This window comes from Aotus nancymaae, unplaced genomic scaffold (genome assembly GCF_030222135.1).
Source record: "Aotus nancymaae isolate 86718 unplaced genomic scaffold, 86718_ANA_hifiasm-v0.15.2.pri h1tg000108l, whole genome shotgun sequence".
Taxonomy (NCBI): Eukaryota; Metazoa; Chordata; class Mammalia; order Primates; family Aotidae; genus Aotus; species Aotus nancymaae.
Window position 1 is genome coordinate 1,396,803 of NW_026988523.1, and position 21,401 is coordinate 1,418,203.

The 21,401-nt window shown below is 37.0% G+C and overlaps 1 protein-coding gene across 11 annotated transcripts in view; it reads left to right on the forward strand.

The window, feature by feature from the left end:
- DCAF6 (DDB1 and CUL4 associated factor 6) overlaps positions 1-21,401 on the forward strand; it is a 138,564-nt gene that overhangs the window by 17,300 nt on the left and 99,863 nt on the right. For all 11 annotated transcript variants that reach the window (XM_064370718.1, XM_064370721.1, XM_064370720.1 and 8 more), the window contains exon 3: positions 12,671-12,763. Coding sequence is in view for 6 of the 11 variants with exons in the window: in XM_064370712.1 (XP_064226782.1) it covers positions 12,671-12,763 (93 nt within the window). In the remaining 5 variants the exon portion in view is untranslated. The remainder of the gene's footprint in view (positions 1-12,670; positions 12,764-21,401) is intronic.

Below are 21,401 nucleotides of genomic sequence, written 5' to 3' on the forward strand. Positions count from 1 at the left end.
GTCTGAGCCATTGTGCCCCACCCACTCTGTAGCTTTGAAGGTCTTTTACAGATGTTTACTGGCATTCACTGTCGCTGGTAAGAATGTTGCCAGCTTAATTACTTTTTGTTATTGTATAATAACTTTTACCCTTGTGAATTACCTCTTAGATTTGTGCTTAAATTTTCAGAGATTTTAAAGAGATTTATAGAGATATAATTAGCTGTGCATAGAGTGTACTATATGTATGTTTAACAAATGTAAACATACACAAACTCATCAGCACATTCTAGATGATGGACATAACAGTCATCCCCTAAAAGTTTGCTCATGTGCCCTCTCATTCCTTACCATTTCCCTCAACCCCAGTCAACCAATGATCTTTATTCTGTCATTATAAATCAGTTTCCGTTTTCTAGAATTTTATATAAATGGAATCATTGACTATGTATCCTTTTCTCATTTGACTTCTTTTACTTTACATTTTACTTAGAATAATTATTTTGGGATTTATGTTGTTGAGTGTATCAATAATTTATTACATTTTATTGCTGAGGAGCATTTATTGTATGAATAAATCATAATTTTTATATCTGTTCACCTGTCAGTGGACATTGGGTTGTATCCAGTTGAGGACCATTACGAATAAAATTGCCATGAATATTTGTGTACAGTCTTTGTATGGATGTGGGCTTTTATTCTTTTTTGATACATACCTTTGAGTGGAATGAATGGGTCATATGGCAGGTCCCTGCTTAACTTGTTAAGAAACCATTTGTTTTCCAGTGTCATTATACCATTTAACATTTCACTGTTAGTATATAGAATTCCAGTTGGTCCGTGTCCTCACCAGCATTTGCTGTGGTCATTTTTTTTTTTTTAAAGACATTCTAATAGACATCTATTAGTATCACATTCTGGTTACATTTTCTGCCCTATTTATTTTTACATATTCATCTGTATTATGGAAACCTCCCAAACTCTTATATTCATTCAATAGTTTTTTTTAATATATAGAAACCTTAAGATTTTATAGGATATTCTATGTAAATAATCAAGTCATCTGAGAATTAAGATAGTTTTATGTCGTTTCTAGTCTGGATTCCTTTTATTTCATTTTCTTGACTTATTTCACTGGTTAGTATTCTACTATAAGATTGAATTGAAGGAGTGGGATCAGACATCCTTGCCTTGTTCTGATCTTAGAGGGAAAACAGGGTCTCCCTTTGTTACCCAGATTGAAGTGCAGTGGCACAGTCATGGCTCACTGTAGCCTTGACCTCCTGGGCTCAAGCTATCTAACCACCTCAACCTCCTGAGTTAGCTGGGACCATAGGTGCATGCCACCACCCCAACGAATTTCTTTTGTTTTTTTGTAGAGATGGGGTTTCATTATGTTGCCCAGTCTGGTCTTGAACTCCTGGGCTCAAGTGATACCTCCTACCTCAACTTCCGAAAGTGCTGGGATTACAAGTATGAGCCACTGTGCCTGGCCTAAGAACATTGTCTCTTATTATTTAGTATAATACCAGCAGTTTTTTCATGGATGCTTGTTATCAGGTCAAGGATGTTCTCTATTCCTGACTTGCTAAGAGCTATCATCATGAATCACTGATGGATTTTGCCAAGTGGGTCTTTTTTTTCCTGAGAAATGTCTAACTATAATTCCATTTATTTAGTAAAAGTAAACTATTCAAGGTATCTATGTCTTGGGTGAACCTTGTTTAATATGCGTGCTTCACTGAATTTATTTTATGTAAATTGTTGAATTTATTGATATAAAATTGTTCATAATGTTCCATTATGTCTTTAAATATCTGTAAAATCTGTAGTATATGTATTGTGTTTCTCATTACTGATATTATGTGTTCTCCCCTTTTTTTTCCTGATTAGCCTGGCTAGAGGCTTATTAATTTTGTCTTCTCAAAGAACCAGCCTCTGGTCTCATTAATTGTTTCCATTGTTTTTCTGTTTTTTTTGGGGTTTCATTTGCTCTTTGTTTTATAATTTTTTGAGTGGAAGCTGAGGTTGTTGATATGAGACTGTTGTCTTTTCTAATAGAGTTTTTTTTTTTTTTTTTTTTTGGTGCTGTAAATTATCTTCTAAATATTGTTTTAGCTGTAATCCATAAATTGAGATATGTTGCATTTTTATTTTCATTGAGTTCAAAATACTTTTTAATTTATTTTGTAATTTCTTCTTTGACCATCTGTTATTTCTATGGCCATCTGTTATTTCTTAGTTTTCAAACGTATCTTTATGTTAATGATTTGTAATTTAATTCCATTTTGGTCAGAGAACATACTTTCAATGACTTGTAGTCTTTTATTTAAATATATTAAGATTTGTTTTGTGGCCCAGAATATCATCTCTATTGATAAATGTTTGTTGTACACTTAAAAAGAATGTATATTTTGCTGTTTTTTAGTTGTTACAAGCATGATGATAAATCTGGTCTGTGTGATGACATCTTGACTAGAAGTGGACATTTATTTTTTTAAAATTTAGATAAAGCTCATATACTATAAAATTCACCCATTTTAAGTGTTCCATTTGGTGGTTTTTAGTGTATTTGTAAAGTTGAGAAGCCGTTACCACTATTTAATTGCATTAATTTTATCATCTGAAAAAGAGTACCAATTATCAGTCACCGTTTTTCCTCCATTTAGCAGTTAGCAATCACTAATCTACTTTCTATCTTTACCACTGTGCATATTCTGGACATTTCATATAAATGGAGTCATACAATATATGGCTGTTAATGTCAGGGTTCTTTCACTTAGTGTGATGTTTTCAAGGTTCATCCATGTAATATGTGTCAGTATTTCATTCCTTTTTATGACTGAATAAATATTTCATTGTACAAATATACCACATTTAATCTGTTCATCAGTTGTTGGATATTTGGGTTGTTTCTATTTTTTGGCGATTATGAATATTGCTACTGTGAACATTTGTGAACAAATTTTTTTGTGTTGTAAGTTTTCGGTTCTCTTGGCTGTATACCTAGATGTAGACTTGCTAGGTCATATGTTAAATGGATATTTCACTTTTTGAGGAGGTATCAAACTGTTTTCCAAAGAACTGTACCATTTTACATTCCAACATATAGGGTTCCAGTTTCTTGACATCTTTGCCAACTCTTGTTATTTTCTGTTTCTTTAAAAAATTATTATAATCATCCTAAGTGGTAATTCATTGTGATTTTGGTTTTTATTTCCCTGATGACTAATGATATTGAGCATCTTTTTATATGCATAGGAGTCATTTACATACCTTCTTTGGAGACATGTCTATTTAAATCCTTTACTTATTTTTAATTGGATTGTTTGTCTTTTTGTTGTTGAGTTGTGTTGTATTTTCTGGGACTCTTTCAGATACATGATTTGCAAATATTTCCCTTCATTTTATGGTTTGTCTTTTCACTTTCTTCATAGTGTCCTTTAATGTACAAAAGTTTTTACGTTAAAGGACACTAAAAAGTCTAATTTCTTTTTGTTGTTTGCTTGGGCTGTTGATGCCATATTTAAGAAACTTGATTATTCACTGGTCGTGAAGATTTATATCTATGTTTTCTTCTAAGAGTTGTGTAGTTTTAGCACTTCTGTTTAGATTTTTGGTCTATTTTCAGTTAATTTTTATATGGTATAAAGTAAGGGTCCAAGTTTATTTTTTTTTAGTGGTGATTTCTAGTTGTCTTAGCACCATTTTGTGAAAAGACTTTTCTCAAAAAAAAAAAAAAAGAAAGAAAAGACTTTTCTTTCACTGAATGGTCTTGGATCTCTTGTCAAAAATCACTTGACCATAAATATAAGAGTTTATTTTTGAACTCTTAATTCCGTAACACAGATCTATAAGTCTTTGTTTCTGTCAGTACCACACAGTCTTGATTACTGTAGTTTTGTAATAAGTTTTTCTAATTTTATTTTTTTGTAATTGAGTTTTTTTCTATAATTTTATTTTTTTGTAATTGAGTTTTATTTCTGTGAACATTAAATGAATTCAGATAAGGAAATTTATACAATAAAACTTTGTGGCTCAGACATTTCATTGTAAAATATCAGAACATTGTGTTTAATACATGACAGTCAATATTTAATGCTTTATTTTTTATTTTTTAGAGAAGTTTTAGGTTCATAGCAAAATTGAGAGGAAGGTATGGGAATTTCCCGTATATTCCCTGCCCACATGCTTGCATAGCATCTTTCATTAGCAACATCTTCCACCAGAGTGGTACATTTGCTGCTTTTCATGAGGCTACATTAATACATCATAATCCACCCAAAGTCCTTAGTTTACAATAGGACTTACTCTTGGTCTCAGACATCTGACGAGTTTGGACAAGTGTATAATAATATATATTCACCATGATACTGTCCTATGTTGTTTTACTGCCTTAAAAGTCTGTGCTCTGCCAATTTATCACCTACCTCCTGAACTCCTGATGACCACTGATCTTTTTGTAGTCTCCGTAAGTTTAGCCTTTTCCAGAATGTCCCATAATTGGAATCACATAGTATGTAGCCTTTTCAGATTAGTTTCTTTCACTCAGTAATATACATTTAAGTTTCCTCTATCTTTTCATGGCTTCATAGCTCATTTCTTTTTAGTGCTAAATAATACTTCATTCTGTAGATATACCACAGTTTATCCATTTGCCTGCTGAAGGACATCTTGAGTGCTTCCAAAATTTGGCAGTTATGAGTAAAGTTGACATAAATGTCTGTGTGCAGGTGTTTGTGTGGACATATGTTTTCAGCTCCTTTGGATAAATACCAAGGAGCATGATTGCTTTATTGTACCTTTGGAGTATGTTTAGTTTTTGTAAGAAATCACCAGCTGTCTTTCAAAGTGACTGTACAATTTTGCATTCCTACCAACAACGAATATAAGTTCCTGATGCTCCACATCCTTGCCAGTATTTGGGATTGTCAGTGTTCTGTATTTTGGCTATTCTAGGTATGTTGTATATACTACATACTATGTATGTAGTATATTTCCCTGATAACATAGAATGTGGATTATCTTTTCTTCTGCTTGCTTGCAATCTGTATCTCTTCTTTGCTGAGATGCAAAGAAGATTATGGCCTTTGGCTCATTTTTTAATCACATTGGTTCTTACTGTTGTGGTTTTTTTTTTTTGGAGACAGAGTTTCGCTCTCATTACCCAGGCTGGAGTGCAATGGCACGATCTCGGCTCACCGCAACCTCTGCCTCCTGGGTTCAGGCAATTCTCCTGCCTCAGCCTCCTGAGTAGCTGGGATTACAGGCACGCGCCACCGTGCCCAGCTAATTTTTTGTATTTTTAGTAGAGACGGGGTTTCACCATGTTGACCAGGATGGTTTCGATCTCTTGAGCTCGTGATCCACCCGCCTCGGCCTCCCAAAGTGCTGAGATTACAGGCATGAGCCACCGCGCCCAGCCTCTTACTGTTGTGTTTTAAGAGTTCTTTATGTATTTTAGATAACAGCACTTTATCAGATATGTCTTTTACAAGTATTTTCCCTGTCTGTGTCTTGTCTTCTCATTTTCTTGACATCGTCTTTTGCAGGGTTGAAGTTTTTAATTTTAATGAAGTCAGGCTTACTACTGATTTCTTTTTATGGATCTTGCCTTGTTGTTGTACTTAATAAATCATCACCATACCCATGGTCATCTGAGTTTTTTCCTATGTTATCTTCTCAGAGGTTTATAGTTTTGCATTTATATTTAGGTCTGTGATCTATTTTGAATTAATTATTGTGAAGGGTGTAAGTTATGGTATCTAGATTTTTTTTGCATGTGGATATCCAGTTATACCAGCACCATTTGTTGAAAAGACTAGCTGCATTGTATTGCCTTTACTCTTTGGTCAAATATCCATTGACTCTGTTTATGTGGGTCTGTTTCTAGACTCTGAATTCTGTTTCATAATCTGTTTGCTCTTTTGCTAATACCATACTGTCTTATTTGCTGTAACCTTATAGTAAGTAGTACGACTTTTTGTTTCTTGAGACGGAGTCTCACCCTGTCGCCTTGACTGGAGTGCAGTGGTTCAATCTCAGCTCACTGCAGCCTCTGCCTCCTGGGTTCAAGCAGTTCTCCTGCTTCAGCCTCCTGAGTAGCTGGGATTACAGGCCTGTGCTACCATGCCTAGCTAATTTTTTTTGTATCTTTAGTAGAGATACAGTTTCATCATGTTGGCCAGGCTGGTCTTAAACTCCTGACCTCGTGATCTGCCTGCCTTGGCCTCTCAAAGTGCTGGCATTACAGGCACCTTATAGTAAGTCTTGAAGTTGGGTAGTGTCAGCTCTCTTGGGATTTTCCACTTATCTTTCTGTTACTGATTTTAGTTTAATTCCATTGTGGTCTAAGAGTAGACATTGTATGATTTCTATTCTTTTAAATTTTTTAAAGTGTATTTTAAGACCTCAAATGTGGTCTGTCTTGGTAAATGTTTCATGTGACTTTGAGAAGAACTTTGTTCTCCCTTAATATGTGTTGGCTAGCCCAAGTCTTTGCCATCTCTTGTAAATTTTAGAATCAGTTTGTCAATACTCACAAAATAATTTACTGAAATTTTGATATGAATTGCATTGAATCTATAGAACAAGTTGGGAAGAATTGACATCTTGAAAATATTGAATCTTTCTATTTATTAATACAGAATAGCTCTTCATTTATTTAATTCTTTGATTTCTTTTACCAGAGTTTTATAATTTTCCTCATGGAAATCTTACACATATTTTATTTGATTTATACCTAAGTATTTCATGTTTTGGAGTGCTAATGTAATGGTATTGCGTTTTAAAATTCAAATTCTACTTGTTCATTTCTGGTATATAGGAAAATAATAAGACTTTTTAATATTAACCTTGTATCCTGTTACTTTGCTACAATCACTTATTAGTTCCAGGAGGGTTTTTAAAATTTTATTTTCCACATAGGTGATCTTGTTGTCTGTGAAGACAGTTTATTTGTTCCTTTCCAATCTTCATACTTTTCCTTTGCTTTTCTTTCCTTTGCTTTTCTTACTGCATTAGCTAGGACTTATAGTATGGTGTTGAAACAAAGTGGTGAGAAGGGATGTCCTTGCCTTGTTTTTGATATTAGCGGGAAATCTACAGGTTGAGTGTCTTTAATCTGAACCTCTGAAAGTAGAAATGCCCCAAAATTTGAAACTTTTAAGTGCCAGTGTGATGCTCAAAGCAGTTTGGATTTCAGAAATGGTGTAAATTTCTGTACTGTGAAATTTCCTCCGAGAACTACTTTGTTGCACCTCACAGATTAGCTGTGTTTTGATTTTCAGTGAATTCAAAATCTTTTAAAATTTCTCTTGAGATTTCTTCTTTGACTCATGTGTTATTTTGAACTTCTGTGTATTTTGGGATTTTCCAGTTACCTTCTGTTACTGATTTTAGTTTAATTCCATTGTGGTCTAAGAGTAGATACTGTTCGATTTTTATTCTTCTAAATTTGATAAAGTGTATTTTGAAGCCTCAAATTGGTCTGTCTTGGTAAGTGTTCCATGTGAGCTTGAGAGGACTGTGAATTCTGCTATTGTTGAATGAAGTCTATAAATGTCAGTTATATACCGATAATTGATGGTATTGAGTTTAACTGTGTCCTTACTGATTTTCTGCCTGCTAGATCTATCTGTTTCTGATAGAGGGAATTGGAGTCTCCAGGCATCATAGTAGATTCATCTATTTCTCCTATAGTTTTATCAGTTTTTGTCTCACGTATTTTGGTGCTCTGTTGTAAGCACATACATGTTAGGGATGGGGAAACTGTCGTCTTGGGGAAACTGACCTCTTTATTGTTATGAAATACCCTTCTTTTTTTCCTGATGATTTTTCTTGCTTTGAAGTCTGGTCTGTCTGACATTAATATAACTACTCCTATTTAGTTCTTTTGATTTGTATTAGTATGGTATATTTTCTCAATCTATTTACTTTTAATCTATATGGATCTTTATATTTAAAATGGATTTCTTGTGAACAACATATATTTGGGTGTTGTTTTTTGATCCACTCTGACAGTCTCTTTTTCTTTTCTGAGATGGAGTCTTGCTCTGTTGCTGAGTAGCTGGGAGTACAGGCGTGGGCCACCATACTCGGCTAGTTGTGTTTTTGTATTTTTGGTAGAGACAGGGTTTCATCATGTGGGCCAGGCTGGTCTCGAACTCCTGGCCTCAAGTGATCCGCCCGCCTTGGCCTCCCAAAGTACTGGGATTACAGGTGTGAGCCACTGTGCCTGGCCCACAGTCTCTCTTAAGTTTTAGACTGGACATGGTGGCTCATGGCTGTAATCCCAGCACTTTGGGAGGCAGAGGTGGGGGATCACTTGAGGTCAGGAGTTTGAGACCAGCCTGGCCAACATGGCAAAACTCTGTCTCTACTAAAAATAGAAAAATTAGCCAGGCATGGTGGCAGGCACCCGTAATCCTAGCTACTCGGGAGGCTGAGGCAGGAGAATTGCTTGAACCCGGGAGGTGGAGGATTGCAGTGAGCTAAGATAGCACTATTCACTCCAGCCTGGGTAACAGAATGAGACTCCTGTCTCAAAAAAAAAAAAAAAAAAAAAAAATATATATATATATACACACACACACACACACACACACACACACACACATATATACATCTATCTATCTATCTATCTATATATATATATATATATATATATATATATATATATAGCCAGGCGTGGTGGCTTATGCCTGTAATCCTAGCACTTTGGGAGGCTGAGGCGGGTGGATCACCTGAGGTCAGGAGTTTGAGACCAGCCTGGCCAACATGGCGAAACCCTGTCTCTACTAAAAATAGAAAAATTAGCCAGGCATGTGGCAGGCGCCTGTAATCCCAGCTACTCAGGATATTGAGGCAGGAGAATGGCTTTAACCTTTGTGGGAGTTGGAGGAGGTGGGTGGCGGAAGTTGCAGTCAGCCGAGATCATACTGCTTCGCTCCAGCCTGGGCAAAAGAGTGAAACTCTGTCTTAAAAGAAAATCATAATAATTTTTAACTTAGACTATTGACATTCAAAGTGATTACTGGTATAGTTTGATTAATATTTCCCATATTTGTTACTGTTTTCTGCTTATTGTCCTTGTTCTTTGTTCCTATTTTTGTTTTTCATTCTTCTGCCTTGTGTGTATGTGTGTGTGTGGTTATTTTTTAAATTTATTTTATTTTTTTGAGACGGAATCTTTCTCTGCTGCCCAGGCTGTAGTAAGTGGCGCAATCTCAGCTCACTGCTACCTCTGCCTCCTGGGTGCAAGTAATTCTCTGCCTCAGCCTCCCAAGTAGCTGGGATTGCAGGTGCCCGCCACCATGCCCAGCTAATTTTTGTATTTTAGTAGAGATGGAGTTTCACCATTCTGGCCAAGCTGGTCTCAAACTCCTGACCTCAAGTGATCTGTCCATCTGCCTTGGCCTGCCAAAGTGCTGGGATTACAAGCATGAGCCAGCAGGCCTGGCCCTTTTGTGGTTTTAATTGAGCATTTCATATAATTTTTTTCCTCTCCTTCCTTAGTATTTATCAGTTACATTTATTTTTTAAACTTTTTAAGTAGTTGCTCTAAAGTTTTCTATATATATATATAACAAATCCAAGTCCACTTTATTTCAAATAACACTATACGGCTTCACAGGGAGTGTGAGTACAAAATATTTTTAAATCTTCCATCTTATACCTTATGCTCTTTCTCTTATTCATTTTACTTATTTATAAGTACTAATAAGCATATTTTTATAAATGTGATAGCTGTAAATATACCTGATTGAATACATTGTTGCTGTTATTTTGAGCGATAAAATAATGTGTTAGATCAATTAAGAATAAGTTAAAGTTTGTGTTTTATCTTCACTTATTCCTCCTTCACTGCTCCCTCTTTCTGTATGTAGATGCATGTCTCTAACCTAAAATTTATTTTCTTTTTCTTTAAAGAACTCCTTTCATAATTTCTTGCTGGTAGGTCAAGAAATTGATTGATCTAATAATTGGTAGGTCTGCTGGCAACTAATTGCCTCAGTGCTTGTTTATCTGAGAAAAGCTTTATTTCTCCTTTAGTTTCGAAGGATAATTTTGCAGAGTACAGTATTCTATGTTGGTTTTTTGTTTTGTTTTGTTTCTGTTACTGCTTTAAATATTACACTCTTCTTGCTTAAATGATTTCTGAGGAGATGTTGGATGTAATTCTTACCTTTGGTTCTCTATAGGTAGTGTTTTTTCCTCCAACTTCTTTCAGGATTTTTTTCTTATCTTTGACTTTTTTTAGTTTGAAAAATACTCGCCAGCCAGGCGTGGTGGTTCACGCCTGTAATCCCAGCACTTTGGGAAGCTGAGGCGGATGGATCACAAGGTCAGAAGTTCAAGACTCAGCCTGGCCAAGGTGGTGAAACCCTGTCTCTACTAAAAATACAGAAATTAGCTGGGCATGGTGGTGGGTGCCTGTAATCCCAGCTACTTGGGAGACTGAGGCAGAGAATTGCTTGAACCTGAGAGGCGGAGGTTGCAGTGAGCCAAGATCACACCGCTGCACTCCAGCCTGGGCGACAGGGTGAGACTCCGTCTCAAAAAAAAAGAAAGAAAAAGAAAAGAAAGAAAAATACTTGACTACGTGTAGTTCTTTCTGTATTTATCCTGATTGATGTTCTCTGAGCTTACTGGATCTATGGTTTGGTTTCTGACATTCATTTGAAGGAAATTATCAGTCATTATTGTTTCAGATATTCTATTCTCATTCTCCTCTGGTAGTCCCTTATGCATGAGTTATGCCTTTTGTAGTTGTCCCACATTCCTTGAACATTATGTTCGTTTTTTTTTTTCTTTCAGTCTTTGTTCTTTCTGCTTTTCAGTTTTGTAGGTTTTTATTGGTATATCCTCAAGGTCAGAGATTGTTTCGTCAACTGTGTCAAGTCTACTAGTGTTGTTCATTTCTGTTACATTGTTTTTGATTGCTAACATTTCCTTTTTAGTCTTAGGATTTCTCTCTCTGGTGACATTGCCCATCTGTTCTTACATGCTGTCTACTTTATCCATTGGAACTCTTAGCGTACTAAGCATAGTTGTTTCAAATTCCTGGTCTTATAGTTCCAACAGCCCTGCTATGTTTGGTTCTCATGCTGGCTTTATCTCTTCAAATTGTATTTTTGCCTTTTAGTATGGCTTGTAATTTTTCTTAAAACTGGATACGAAGTACTGATTAAAAGTAATGGTATAAATAGGTCCTTAGGAATTTACTGGCAAAATGTAGGAGGTGTAGGAGGAAAGGAAGTGTTCTACAGGCCTATGATTAGGTCTCTGTCTCTTAAAGAGCCTATGTTTCTGAACTATGGACTTCACAAGGGATTATCAGAACCTCTTACTCCCCACCTAAGGTGGAACAGGTAGTTCAGGCTGGAGTTACGTGTTTTCCTTCCCCAATGTGGAAGGCTTGCATTGGGTATTTCTCTTTGCTAGATCAGTTAGGCTCTGATAAAACCTCAGTAGGTAGGCTGTGGTTAAATAGCTTTTCTTGAGGGCAGATCTTGTTAAGAAGGGCAGAGTACTCCAGTATATTCAAAATGGTTTCTGTTTCCCTCCCTCTGGTGGATGCCCAAGGCAATTTTCATCTGAAATTTACTGTGAAAATCTGGTTGAGCCCTGAGGTTAAAATCAAATCACAAAAACACCCTCTGAGCTATAGCCCCCAGCCCATGACTGGGTTTCTTGGAGTATTTTGTTTGCTTTTTTTTTTTGAGATGGTGTCTCACTTTGTCGCCCAGGTGGGAGTACAGTGGCACGATCTTGGCTCACTGCAACCTCTGCCTCTTGGGTTCAAGCAATTCTCCTGTCTTAGCCTCCTGGGTAGCTGGGACTATAGGTGCATGCCACCACGCCTGGCTAATTTTTGTATTTTTAGTAGAGAGGGGGTTTCATCATATTGGTCAGGCTGGTCTCGAACTTCTGACCTCAGGTGATCCACCCGCCTCAGCCTCCCAAAGTGCTGAGATTACAGGCATGAGCCACTGTGCCGGGCCTTCCCTGGAGTTTTTAACAGTCAGACTTGTGCTTTCTGAACCTCCAACAATTCATAAATTATCATTCAGAGTTTCCTCCCCTGTCCCTGATTCTCACAGAGGTTTCTGCTCATGAGTCTGTGCTCCAGTAAGCCAAGACTCCTTGTGTTCGCCTGTTCATCTCTCCAATCTATGGGGTAGCATTTTGTCCTGTAACCTTACCTTTCTGAAGGATCCAAGATCAGTTACTGATTTTATAGTCTGTTAACTTTTTATTTGTTGTTAGAATGGAGTGGCAACTGCTAAGCTTCTTACATGTGGAATTGGAAACTGGAAGCTTGTTTCTGAAATACCTAACTGTTAAATCAAGTTCGTCTAACACAAGGCCATGGGCTGCATGTGGTCCAGGACAGCTTCAAATATTGCCCACACAAATTCATAAACTTTCTTTAAACATTATGAGATTTTTTTTGGAAGTTTTTAGCTCATCAGCTGTCATTAGTGTTAGTGTATTTTATGTGTGGCCTGATACAATTCTTCTTCCACTGTGGCCCAGTGAAACCAAAAGATTAGATACCCCTGTGTTAAATACTTTTTAACATATAACCTCATTAATGGTATAGATTTTGTACCACCAGATGAGTGAAAGATGGCACATTTTCTTTTATGTCCATTTTGCTTATGTTTCTTTTTCACTTTCTTTTTAGGTTAATACAATCTGCTGGAATGACACTGGAGAATATATTTTATCTGGCTCAGATGACACCAAATTAGTAATTAGTAATCCTTACAGCAGAAAGGTAAAGTAGTTTAAAAACTCTGTAATTTAATGAGAGAAAAAGATCAAGAAAGCAGAAATGAAGAAATTGTAAACAGTCATAGAATGGGCATTTATAATGGCATATCCTCCTTATTTTGCTGAAGTTAATTGTATAACTTAGAGGGTCTTAGGTATATGTGGGTCTCTTAGAATCCTTGGGAAATAGAAGATTTTATTCAGCCTTAGGCTCTAGAAAATTTAAATATACTTTATTTAAGTGGATAGTAATTGGTACAAGTGACATTATTTCATTAACATTGTTTGGGGGAAATGTGCCATATATAAAGTATGAGTTAATGAAAAAATTACTTTTATGTGTAACCTTAATATATTATCTTAACATTCTGAAAAGTTATTTATTTTAATGTTAAGAATAGTGTGGATAAAGCTGCCCACTTTAGTCATTGTTTCATTTTCTTAAAAATTTGAAATTTAGTCTTTTAGAAAATTTAGTTGCATTTAAAACGTTTAAAGACACAAACAGCCAAATGAATGCCGTGTGAATAGTTCTTGAGGTATAGAGAAAACTAAAAATGGTTTTTAACAAAGAAAAAATTACCAGAAGCTAATAAACTCCCTCACTAGAAGGCAAGAGCTATCTAAGAATTAAATACTTTTCTAACGCTGAAGTAACTTTAATTACTGTTTCAAATAACAGTCCATTATATCCACAGAATGTTTCCTTTACAAGGATGGTTTCAGCGAAATTCAGATACTGAATGATAGCACTATAAACAGCTGACTGATTGTAATAAAAAGAAAGTGTGTGATGTCCGTTACACTTGATATACCAGTCAAATGAGAAACCTTCTGTTTTAGAAATATGACTGAATAGTTATTTTAAAATTTGTAAGATCTTAGCACATCATTTAATGTTCCAGTTAAGAATAAGAATATGTATATTTCCTACCTGCCTCCCAATTCAATTTATACATTTTTCTTTCTTGTCTTAAATTTCCTATATCTTTTTTTTTTTTTTTTTTGCAGCAGGGTCTCACTCTGTCACCCAGACTGGAGTGCAGTGGTGCGATCTCTGCTCACTGCAACCTGCGCCTCCTGGGCTCAAGCAATTCTCCTGTGTCAGCCTCCCAAGAAGCTGGGATTACAAGCGTGCACCACCATGCCCAGCTAATTTTTGTATTTTTGGTAGAGAGAGGGTTTTACCTTGTTAGCCAGGCTGGTCTTGAACTCCTGACCTCAAGTGATCTGCCTGTCTCAGCCTCCCAAAGTTCTGGGATTACAGACTTCAGCCACCACGCCTGGCCCAAATTTTCTATATCTTAAGTCTTTTAACATCTATTCTTTTAATACTAATTCCAAAAATGTACTCTAGCTTTAAAAGAACTTTTATCTTCTGCGGTAGTAGTAACTGTGTACTGTTGATACTATCAGTCAGGGTCTAGTCAGAGAAACCACACAGTAATTTCAATAGGGAAAGTGTAATAGAATTACTGCCTATACCAGGAGATTGGAGTAATAAAGGCTTGGCTACTAAAAAGTAAAGAGGACTCTATAAAATACAGAAATAACAGGTAATATGAACCGCTGCTAACCCTGGGACTGAGGTAAACCACCCAAAGGCAGAGACCCCCCCCCCCCGCCCCACTGCTGAGATTTAGACCTTATTGAAGAGGGTGTCATGGCTCACTGGATGGCAAGGAAGTCTCTGATGCCGTGCTAGTGGAACTTGTTGGGAATTCCCCTCTGGAACTTGCTGGAATACCTCTCTGCAGGGCACTGAGAAAGACTTTTTAAGGAGAGGTGTCTCATCAGAGATAGTATGCTACAAAACGTCTGGGGATGGGGGAAATGATGAGGCCGGAGAAGCTGCTGGGTGTTGCACTGTTCATTCAGCAGGTGGGCCCTGGTGAAGCTGATTGCAGGACTCTGGTGCTATGGTGCTGGGGAAACTGCCCACACTGGAAGACCTTAGCACTGGAGAACCTGTACATGGTTGCAGGAGTCTGCTGAAGGGAGCCCATTAGAGATAGGAAGCAAACTCCTTTTTCCTGCATTATCCTTTCAGTCCTTTTTACTGACAAAGCTTAACATTATGCTACTGGCAAAGGAAAAATATTTAAAGGAGTCAGCTCCATTGCATAGTGTATAAAAGTGAAGGATAAATTAGGAACTGAGGAAATAATTTGGGACAATAATCTTACCTCTATCTGCTTTTTGGTATTATTGCAATGTGAAATTTACTTCATTAATATTTAGGTCTTTGAATGAAGAACAGTTCTGTGAAAATTTTAGTTACATTATGATTACTATAATGACATATGTAGATTTGAATGCGGGGTTTGTACCATTCTGATCGTTATTTAAACTTTCCTTAGCCTTTTTCTTCATTTATTAAGAGAGTCATAATGTCTAAAGTACTTTCTAATATTAATATTTTATATGTTTCTAAAAATGTTTTAAAATATTTTTGTTTATTAATTTAGGTTATATAGTGATGTATGAATGGGACTGGCTGGCTGTTTGAAGCTGGATCTTACAGGTTATGATTTATTCTTTTAGGCTTACAGAATCTAATCTTCAGCCATGTAGTTTAAGAAACCGGATTTGTAACAGTTTACAAACATTAGCTAGGTTCTAGTGAAATGCTTCATGACTACAGTTTAGTAAGCTGGGATAACATACTGAGTTTTAATTAGGATTATGTTCTGATTTTCACAGACTCTTAGCTTCTGAGTTCATATATAGAGGAAGTATACAAGTAATTTTTTTTTTTTTTAGATGTAGTCTCACTCTGTCACCCAGGCTGGAGTGCAATGACGTGGTCTCAGCTCCCTGCAACCTCTGCCTCCCAGGTTCAAGTGATTGTCCTGCTTCAGCCTCCCAAGTAGCTGAGACTACAGGCGCTTGCTCCCACACACAGCTAATTTTAGTATTTTTAGTAGAGACAGAGTTTCACTATGCTGGTCAGGGTGATCTTGAACTCCTGACCTCGTGATCTGGCTGCCTGGGCCTGCCAGAGTGCTGGGATTGCAGGTGTGAGCCACCGTGCCTGGCACAACTATTTTTATGTCAGTGAAAACATGGTATTGGCAGTCCAAAGTCTTATTTAAAATTTTCAGTCTTACAGAATAAATTGTTTGTGTATTTCTTGTTTTTCCACATTTAAACAATAAGATATTTAAATAAGTGTGTATCATCTGTCAGCCAAAAAAGTTCATATCGAGGCTGTCTTTAATAGGTCATAGTTTTATTTCAGTAAGTTTTACTTAATTGCCATGGCTTAGCAAAAAAAAGCTTGATGTTTTCAATTCTTACTTCTCTGAGGTCAGTAATTACTAGGGTAACCCTTTTCTTTTTCTTTCTCTTTTCCTTTTTTGTGAGACAGTTTTGCTGTGTTGCCCAGGCTGGAGTACAGTGGTGTGATCTTGGCTCACTGTATCCTCTGCCTCCCTTGTTCAAGTGATTCTCCTGCCGCAGCCTCCCGAATAGCTGGGATTACAGGCACATGCCACCACGGCCAGCTAATTTTTGTATTTTTAGTAGAGACAGGGTTTCACCATGTTGGTCAGGCTGGTCTCGAACTCCTGACCTTGTATTCCACCCACCTCGGCCTCCCAAAGTGCTGGGATTAACAGGCATGAGCCACTGCGCCCCGGCCTTCTTTTTCTTTTTTATTATTATTTTTTGAGACAAAGCCTTGCCCTGTTGCCTAGGCTGGAGTGCAGTGGTGCAGTCTCGGCCCACTGGAAACTCTGCCTTGCAGATTCAAGAGATTCTCCTGCCTTAGCCTTCTGAGTAGCTGAGACTACAACTGTGTGCCACCACACCCAGCTAGTTTTTGTGTATTTTGTAGAGATGGGGTTTCATTATGTTGGCCAGCTTGGAACTCTTGAGCGCAAGTGATCCACCTGTCTTGGCTTCCCAAAGTGTTGGGATTACAGGCATGAGCCACCACGCCCAGCCTCCTTTTCTTATAATAAATAAAATTTCCTGGAATAATGTATATGTAGAATGCTTTTTGATAGTCACTATTCTGAATTTTAACTCTTACATTATGCAAGATAATCACTTGGGTACCAAAGGAATGATTGTTAAAAGACCTGTTTCTCCTTTAATTGCTTATTTTTAAAGAAATGATAATCCCTTTGATGTATGATTTCCTATAGAATATGTATATTTGGGCCAAGTGCAGTGGCTCACACCTGTAATCCCAGCACGTTGGGAGGCCGAGGCGGGTGGATCACAAGGTCAGGAGATCGAGACCATCCTGGCCAACACGGTGAAACCCTGTCTGTGCTAAAAATACAAAAATTAGCTGGGCGCAGTGGCAGCCACCTGTAATCCCAGCTACTCGGGATGCTCAGGCAGGAGAATCACTTGAACCAGGGAGGCGGAGGTTGTAGTGAGCCGAGATCACACGGCTACACTCCAGCCTGGCAACAGAGTGAGACTCCATCTCAAAAAAAAAAAAAAAAAGAATATGTATATTTGAAAAAGTGACTACTCTTTCTCATTTCCAGCTTGAGAAATGATTAGTCAGATTTTCTTCTTAAAGATTATAATCATAGGCCAAGCATATGGCTCACACTTATAATCTGGGTTTTAATTAGGAGGCCTAAGGTGGAAAGATTGCTTAAGGCCAGGAGTTAAAGACCAGCCTGGGAAATGTAATGAGACTCTGTCTCTACAAAAAATTTAAAAAATTAGCTGCATGTGGTGGCACATGCCCGTAGTTCCCATTACTTGGGTGGCAGAGGCAGGAGGATCACTTGAGCCTAGGAGTTCAAGGGTGCAGTGAGCTGGGATTCCACCACTGCACTTCAAGTGTGGATGACAAAGCAAGGACTGGTATCTAATCTAACATATATACGTGTGTGTGTGTGTGTGTGTGTGTGTGTGTGAGAGATATAATTATTATAATAAGCCTTTATAGGGCTTTTTTAAAACACTAATGATTCATTATATAGGAAAAAAAGCTTTTTGATCATGAGTCAAATATTACCTGTTTATATAGCTGGATTATTTTTAGATCCTATGATTTTGTGGGTTAATAAATTTATTGCAAATAAGGGTTTGAAACATTTTTTTTTATAGATTTAAGAGACTGGACATATTCCTTATTAGTGCAATTATATTTTAATTATATATAGCATAGAGACTCCCCATCATATACTGGGGAGTTGCATTAGGGTACCCCATTATGGCATAGGTGAAAGAGAAGGAAGTTAGCCCAGAGATGGTCTTGAAATACCTTTTGTGAAATAAATCCCAGGTGTGTAGTGTATACATGATTTTTCTTGATTTGGCCTCAACCAGCTACTTGTAGTCCTCAGAGCTTAAAATGTTTTCATTACTGTATGCTTTTGCTTATATTCTTCTTTCTTTGTGAGATGACCTGCTTTCTCAGGAATCTCCCTTTTACTTGGCAAATGTAAAACTCATCTTTCAAGTCTCAGCTCTTTTTTGTGATATTTCTCTCGCTTTCCTAGACACATGTAGCTACTCCTTCCTCTCTGTTTTTGTCTTATGGATAACTGTATTATTATATTGTATTATATTTGTTTTCATGTTTTGCTTAGATGACAGCTTATTTGAGATAATGACAATTTCCTTTTTCTTTTTGTATCCTCAACACTTAACAAATTATTTATTTACCTGTCGTATAGTTGGAGCCCAATAAATCTTAGTAAAAGAAGTGTGTAAATTTGTACATTTGTACATTTGTACAACCTCAGACAGGGTTGTGGGTCAGGTTTGAAGGGGGGTGATTTTTAACAAGGGATTAAAAAACTATCCTCTACTATCTGGATACTTTTGGACCTAACTTCAGGTTTTGGGAGTGTTGTATGTGACATGATAAAGAAGGAAAGACATTCCAACTTGGCCAGCTATTTAATCAAAATAACCTGCTAATCAGCAGAGTGATAGAGGTTACAACTACACCACCTTAACATTTAGTAATCATTGCAGTTATCAACATGTTATTTTCATCTCAGATTAAGTTACTCTGGCAATTGTACCTCTCTAGGGCATTATCCTTAGGGTATTTTCAGATACCATAACACATTGATCCAAGCAAGGAAAGCACAACTAAGAAGATAGCAATAAAAGAAATTATTATTATTATTTTTGAAACGGAGTCTTGCCCTGTCACCCAGGCTGGAGTACAGTGGCGCATTCTCAGCTCACTGCAACCTCCACTTCCTGGGTTCAAGTGATTCTCCTGCCTCAGCCTCCCAAGTAGAGACTATAGGCATGCACCACCATGTCCAGCTAAGTTTCGTATTTTTAGTGGAGATGGGCTTTTGCCATGTTGGCCAGGCTGGTCTTGAACTCCTGACTTCTCCTGACTTCAGGTGATCCGCCCTCCTTGGCCTCCCAAAGTCCTGAGATTACAAGGCATGAGCCACCAGGCCCGGCCTAGCTATCAATGATTGTAACTTCCTGGCTGGGCGCGGTGGCTAACGCCTGTAATCCCAGCACTTTGGGAGGCCCAGGTGGGCAGCTCACAAGTTCAGGAATTTGAGACCAGCCTGCCAACATGGTGAAACCCTGTCTCTACTAGAAATACAAAAATTAGCCGGGCCTGGTGGCATGCACCGGTAATCCCAGACTCGGGAGGCTGAGGCAGGAGAATCGCTTGAACCTGGGAGGTGGAGGTTGCAGTGAGCCGAGTTTGTGCCATTGTACTCCAGTCTGGGCAACAACAGCAAGACTGTGTCTCAAAAAAAAAAAAAATTATAACTTCCCAAGTGCAGATAAACATTTTTTATCAGCCTCATTGCTATTTTATCTGTAGTATCATATGTACCCAGATTTGTTTTCAACAATTGAAAAACAAATTCCAACCTTCATTGAAATTACTAACTGTATATACATACACAAGTAATCATTCTTTAAACAATTATTCATTAATAAATTAGAGAGTGGTACAAAGTGAAGCTCAAATGATAGGCAGGAATCAGATAGGCTTATTAAGGAGTTTACATTTTAATGTAATTTTCATAGACAGTCACTGGAGGGTTTTAAACATGTACTGATAAGATTTATATTTTTAGAAGATAGCTCTGGCTGCTTTTGGAGCGTAGAGTTTGAACTAGATTGGAAGTAGGAGATAGGAGGCCATTGAAATAATCCAGGTAAGAGGGAATGATGGCTCAGACACAGATAATGGCATTGGAGTTGGTCAGAAGTAATTTGGGATGTATTTTGGCATGGCCTTGCTGGTGGATTTGATATAGCAGACAAGGGAAAGAAAAATGGAAAAGGATTCATTAGTTTTGACTTGATTAACTGTATAGATGGATACTGATGCCATTGAAATGGAGAACACTGGAAGAGGAGAGTATGTTTTGAGATGGGCATCTGAAATCTAAAGATTTGTTCAAAAGGAACAGCTCCCAATGTTTTACTCACTAAATCTTAATTGGTTTATTTAATAAAGGAATGCTTTTCAATTTATGAGTGACTTATGAAGCAGTGAGGCTTCTGCTCTTGTTACTGAAATTGTAGATAAACCTGTTAAGTGGAGGTAAATCATAAATTGTTAAGAGTGATGTCTGCTGAATGTTACTATTGCACAGCCAAAGCCAATGGCTTTAACAAACCAAGTAACTAATGGCTGTATGTAGTGACTTGTGTGTAGTTAGCTACTTGTTAAACCACCCTAAATCTCTGATAGGGTTAAAGACCATGGTATCTATCTTGTTTAAAGGCTTTACGTTAATTACTCTCTGTGTTTCATGACATTGACGTGTCAGGCTAGTTATTTTATAGAATGTTGCTCCATTTGTATTTGTCTGGATTATTTATTCATGAGTAGATTCAGATTAAATATCTTTGGTAAGAATTCTCCCCAGGTGATATTGTGGTACATGATGTTATATAGTTTATTTCCTTATTGGAGATGTTGTTTGATCCCTCTAATTTGGGTTACCTTTTGTAACTAGCAAGCTATCTGTGAAGTGATATGTGGAGACTGAATATTGTCTTTTCCTAACAGTCTTTCCCGTGGTGGTTTTTATATTAATTGATGATTTCTGTTGGAATTGGTTGTTATAATGTGGTCACAAAACAGTGATTTTTAAATTGTCATTTCTTCTACATTTATTAATTGACATTTTTCAGTAAATAAGAGGATTTCTTCTGTCCCTACCACCTTAATTTTTTTTATTCAATGTTTTATAATCTGTCACTGATGTTATTCACTCAAACTGTCCTAAATTTGTTCCATGAACCTTTCAAGCCAACTTAGTATTCATGTTTTGACATACTTCTCTTTTTTCTTAGCACTTTACAAAAGCACAACAGATATTCCCCACTCACCTTGTACTCTATTGTATATCTATCTATTATGCGGATATACTGTAGTTTATTCAAGTAGTCTCCTGTGTTTTGCTGTTATAAATAACTCAGTAAATAACCTTCTACATATTTTTTTTTTGTCTTATTGGAGGCATATCTTTGGGGTAAATTCCTAGAAATAGATTCGCCTAATCAGAGGGTAAGCACATATGTAGTTTTGTGAGATATTACTGCTAAATTCCCCTCCACTGGTATTACACCATTTAGCGTTCCTGCCAGCAGTGTTTAAAACCTGTTTCTGTATAATCTTGTTTGTAGAGCCTGTTGTCAAGCTCTTGAATTTTTGCCAATCT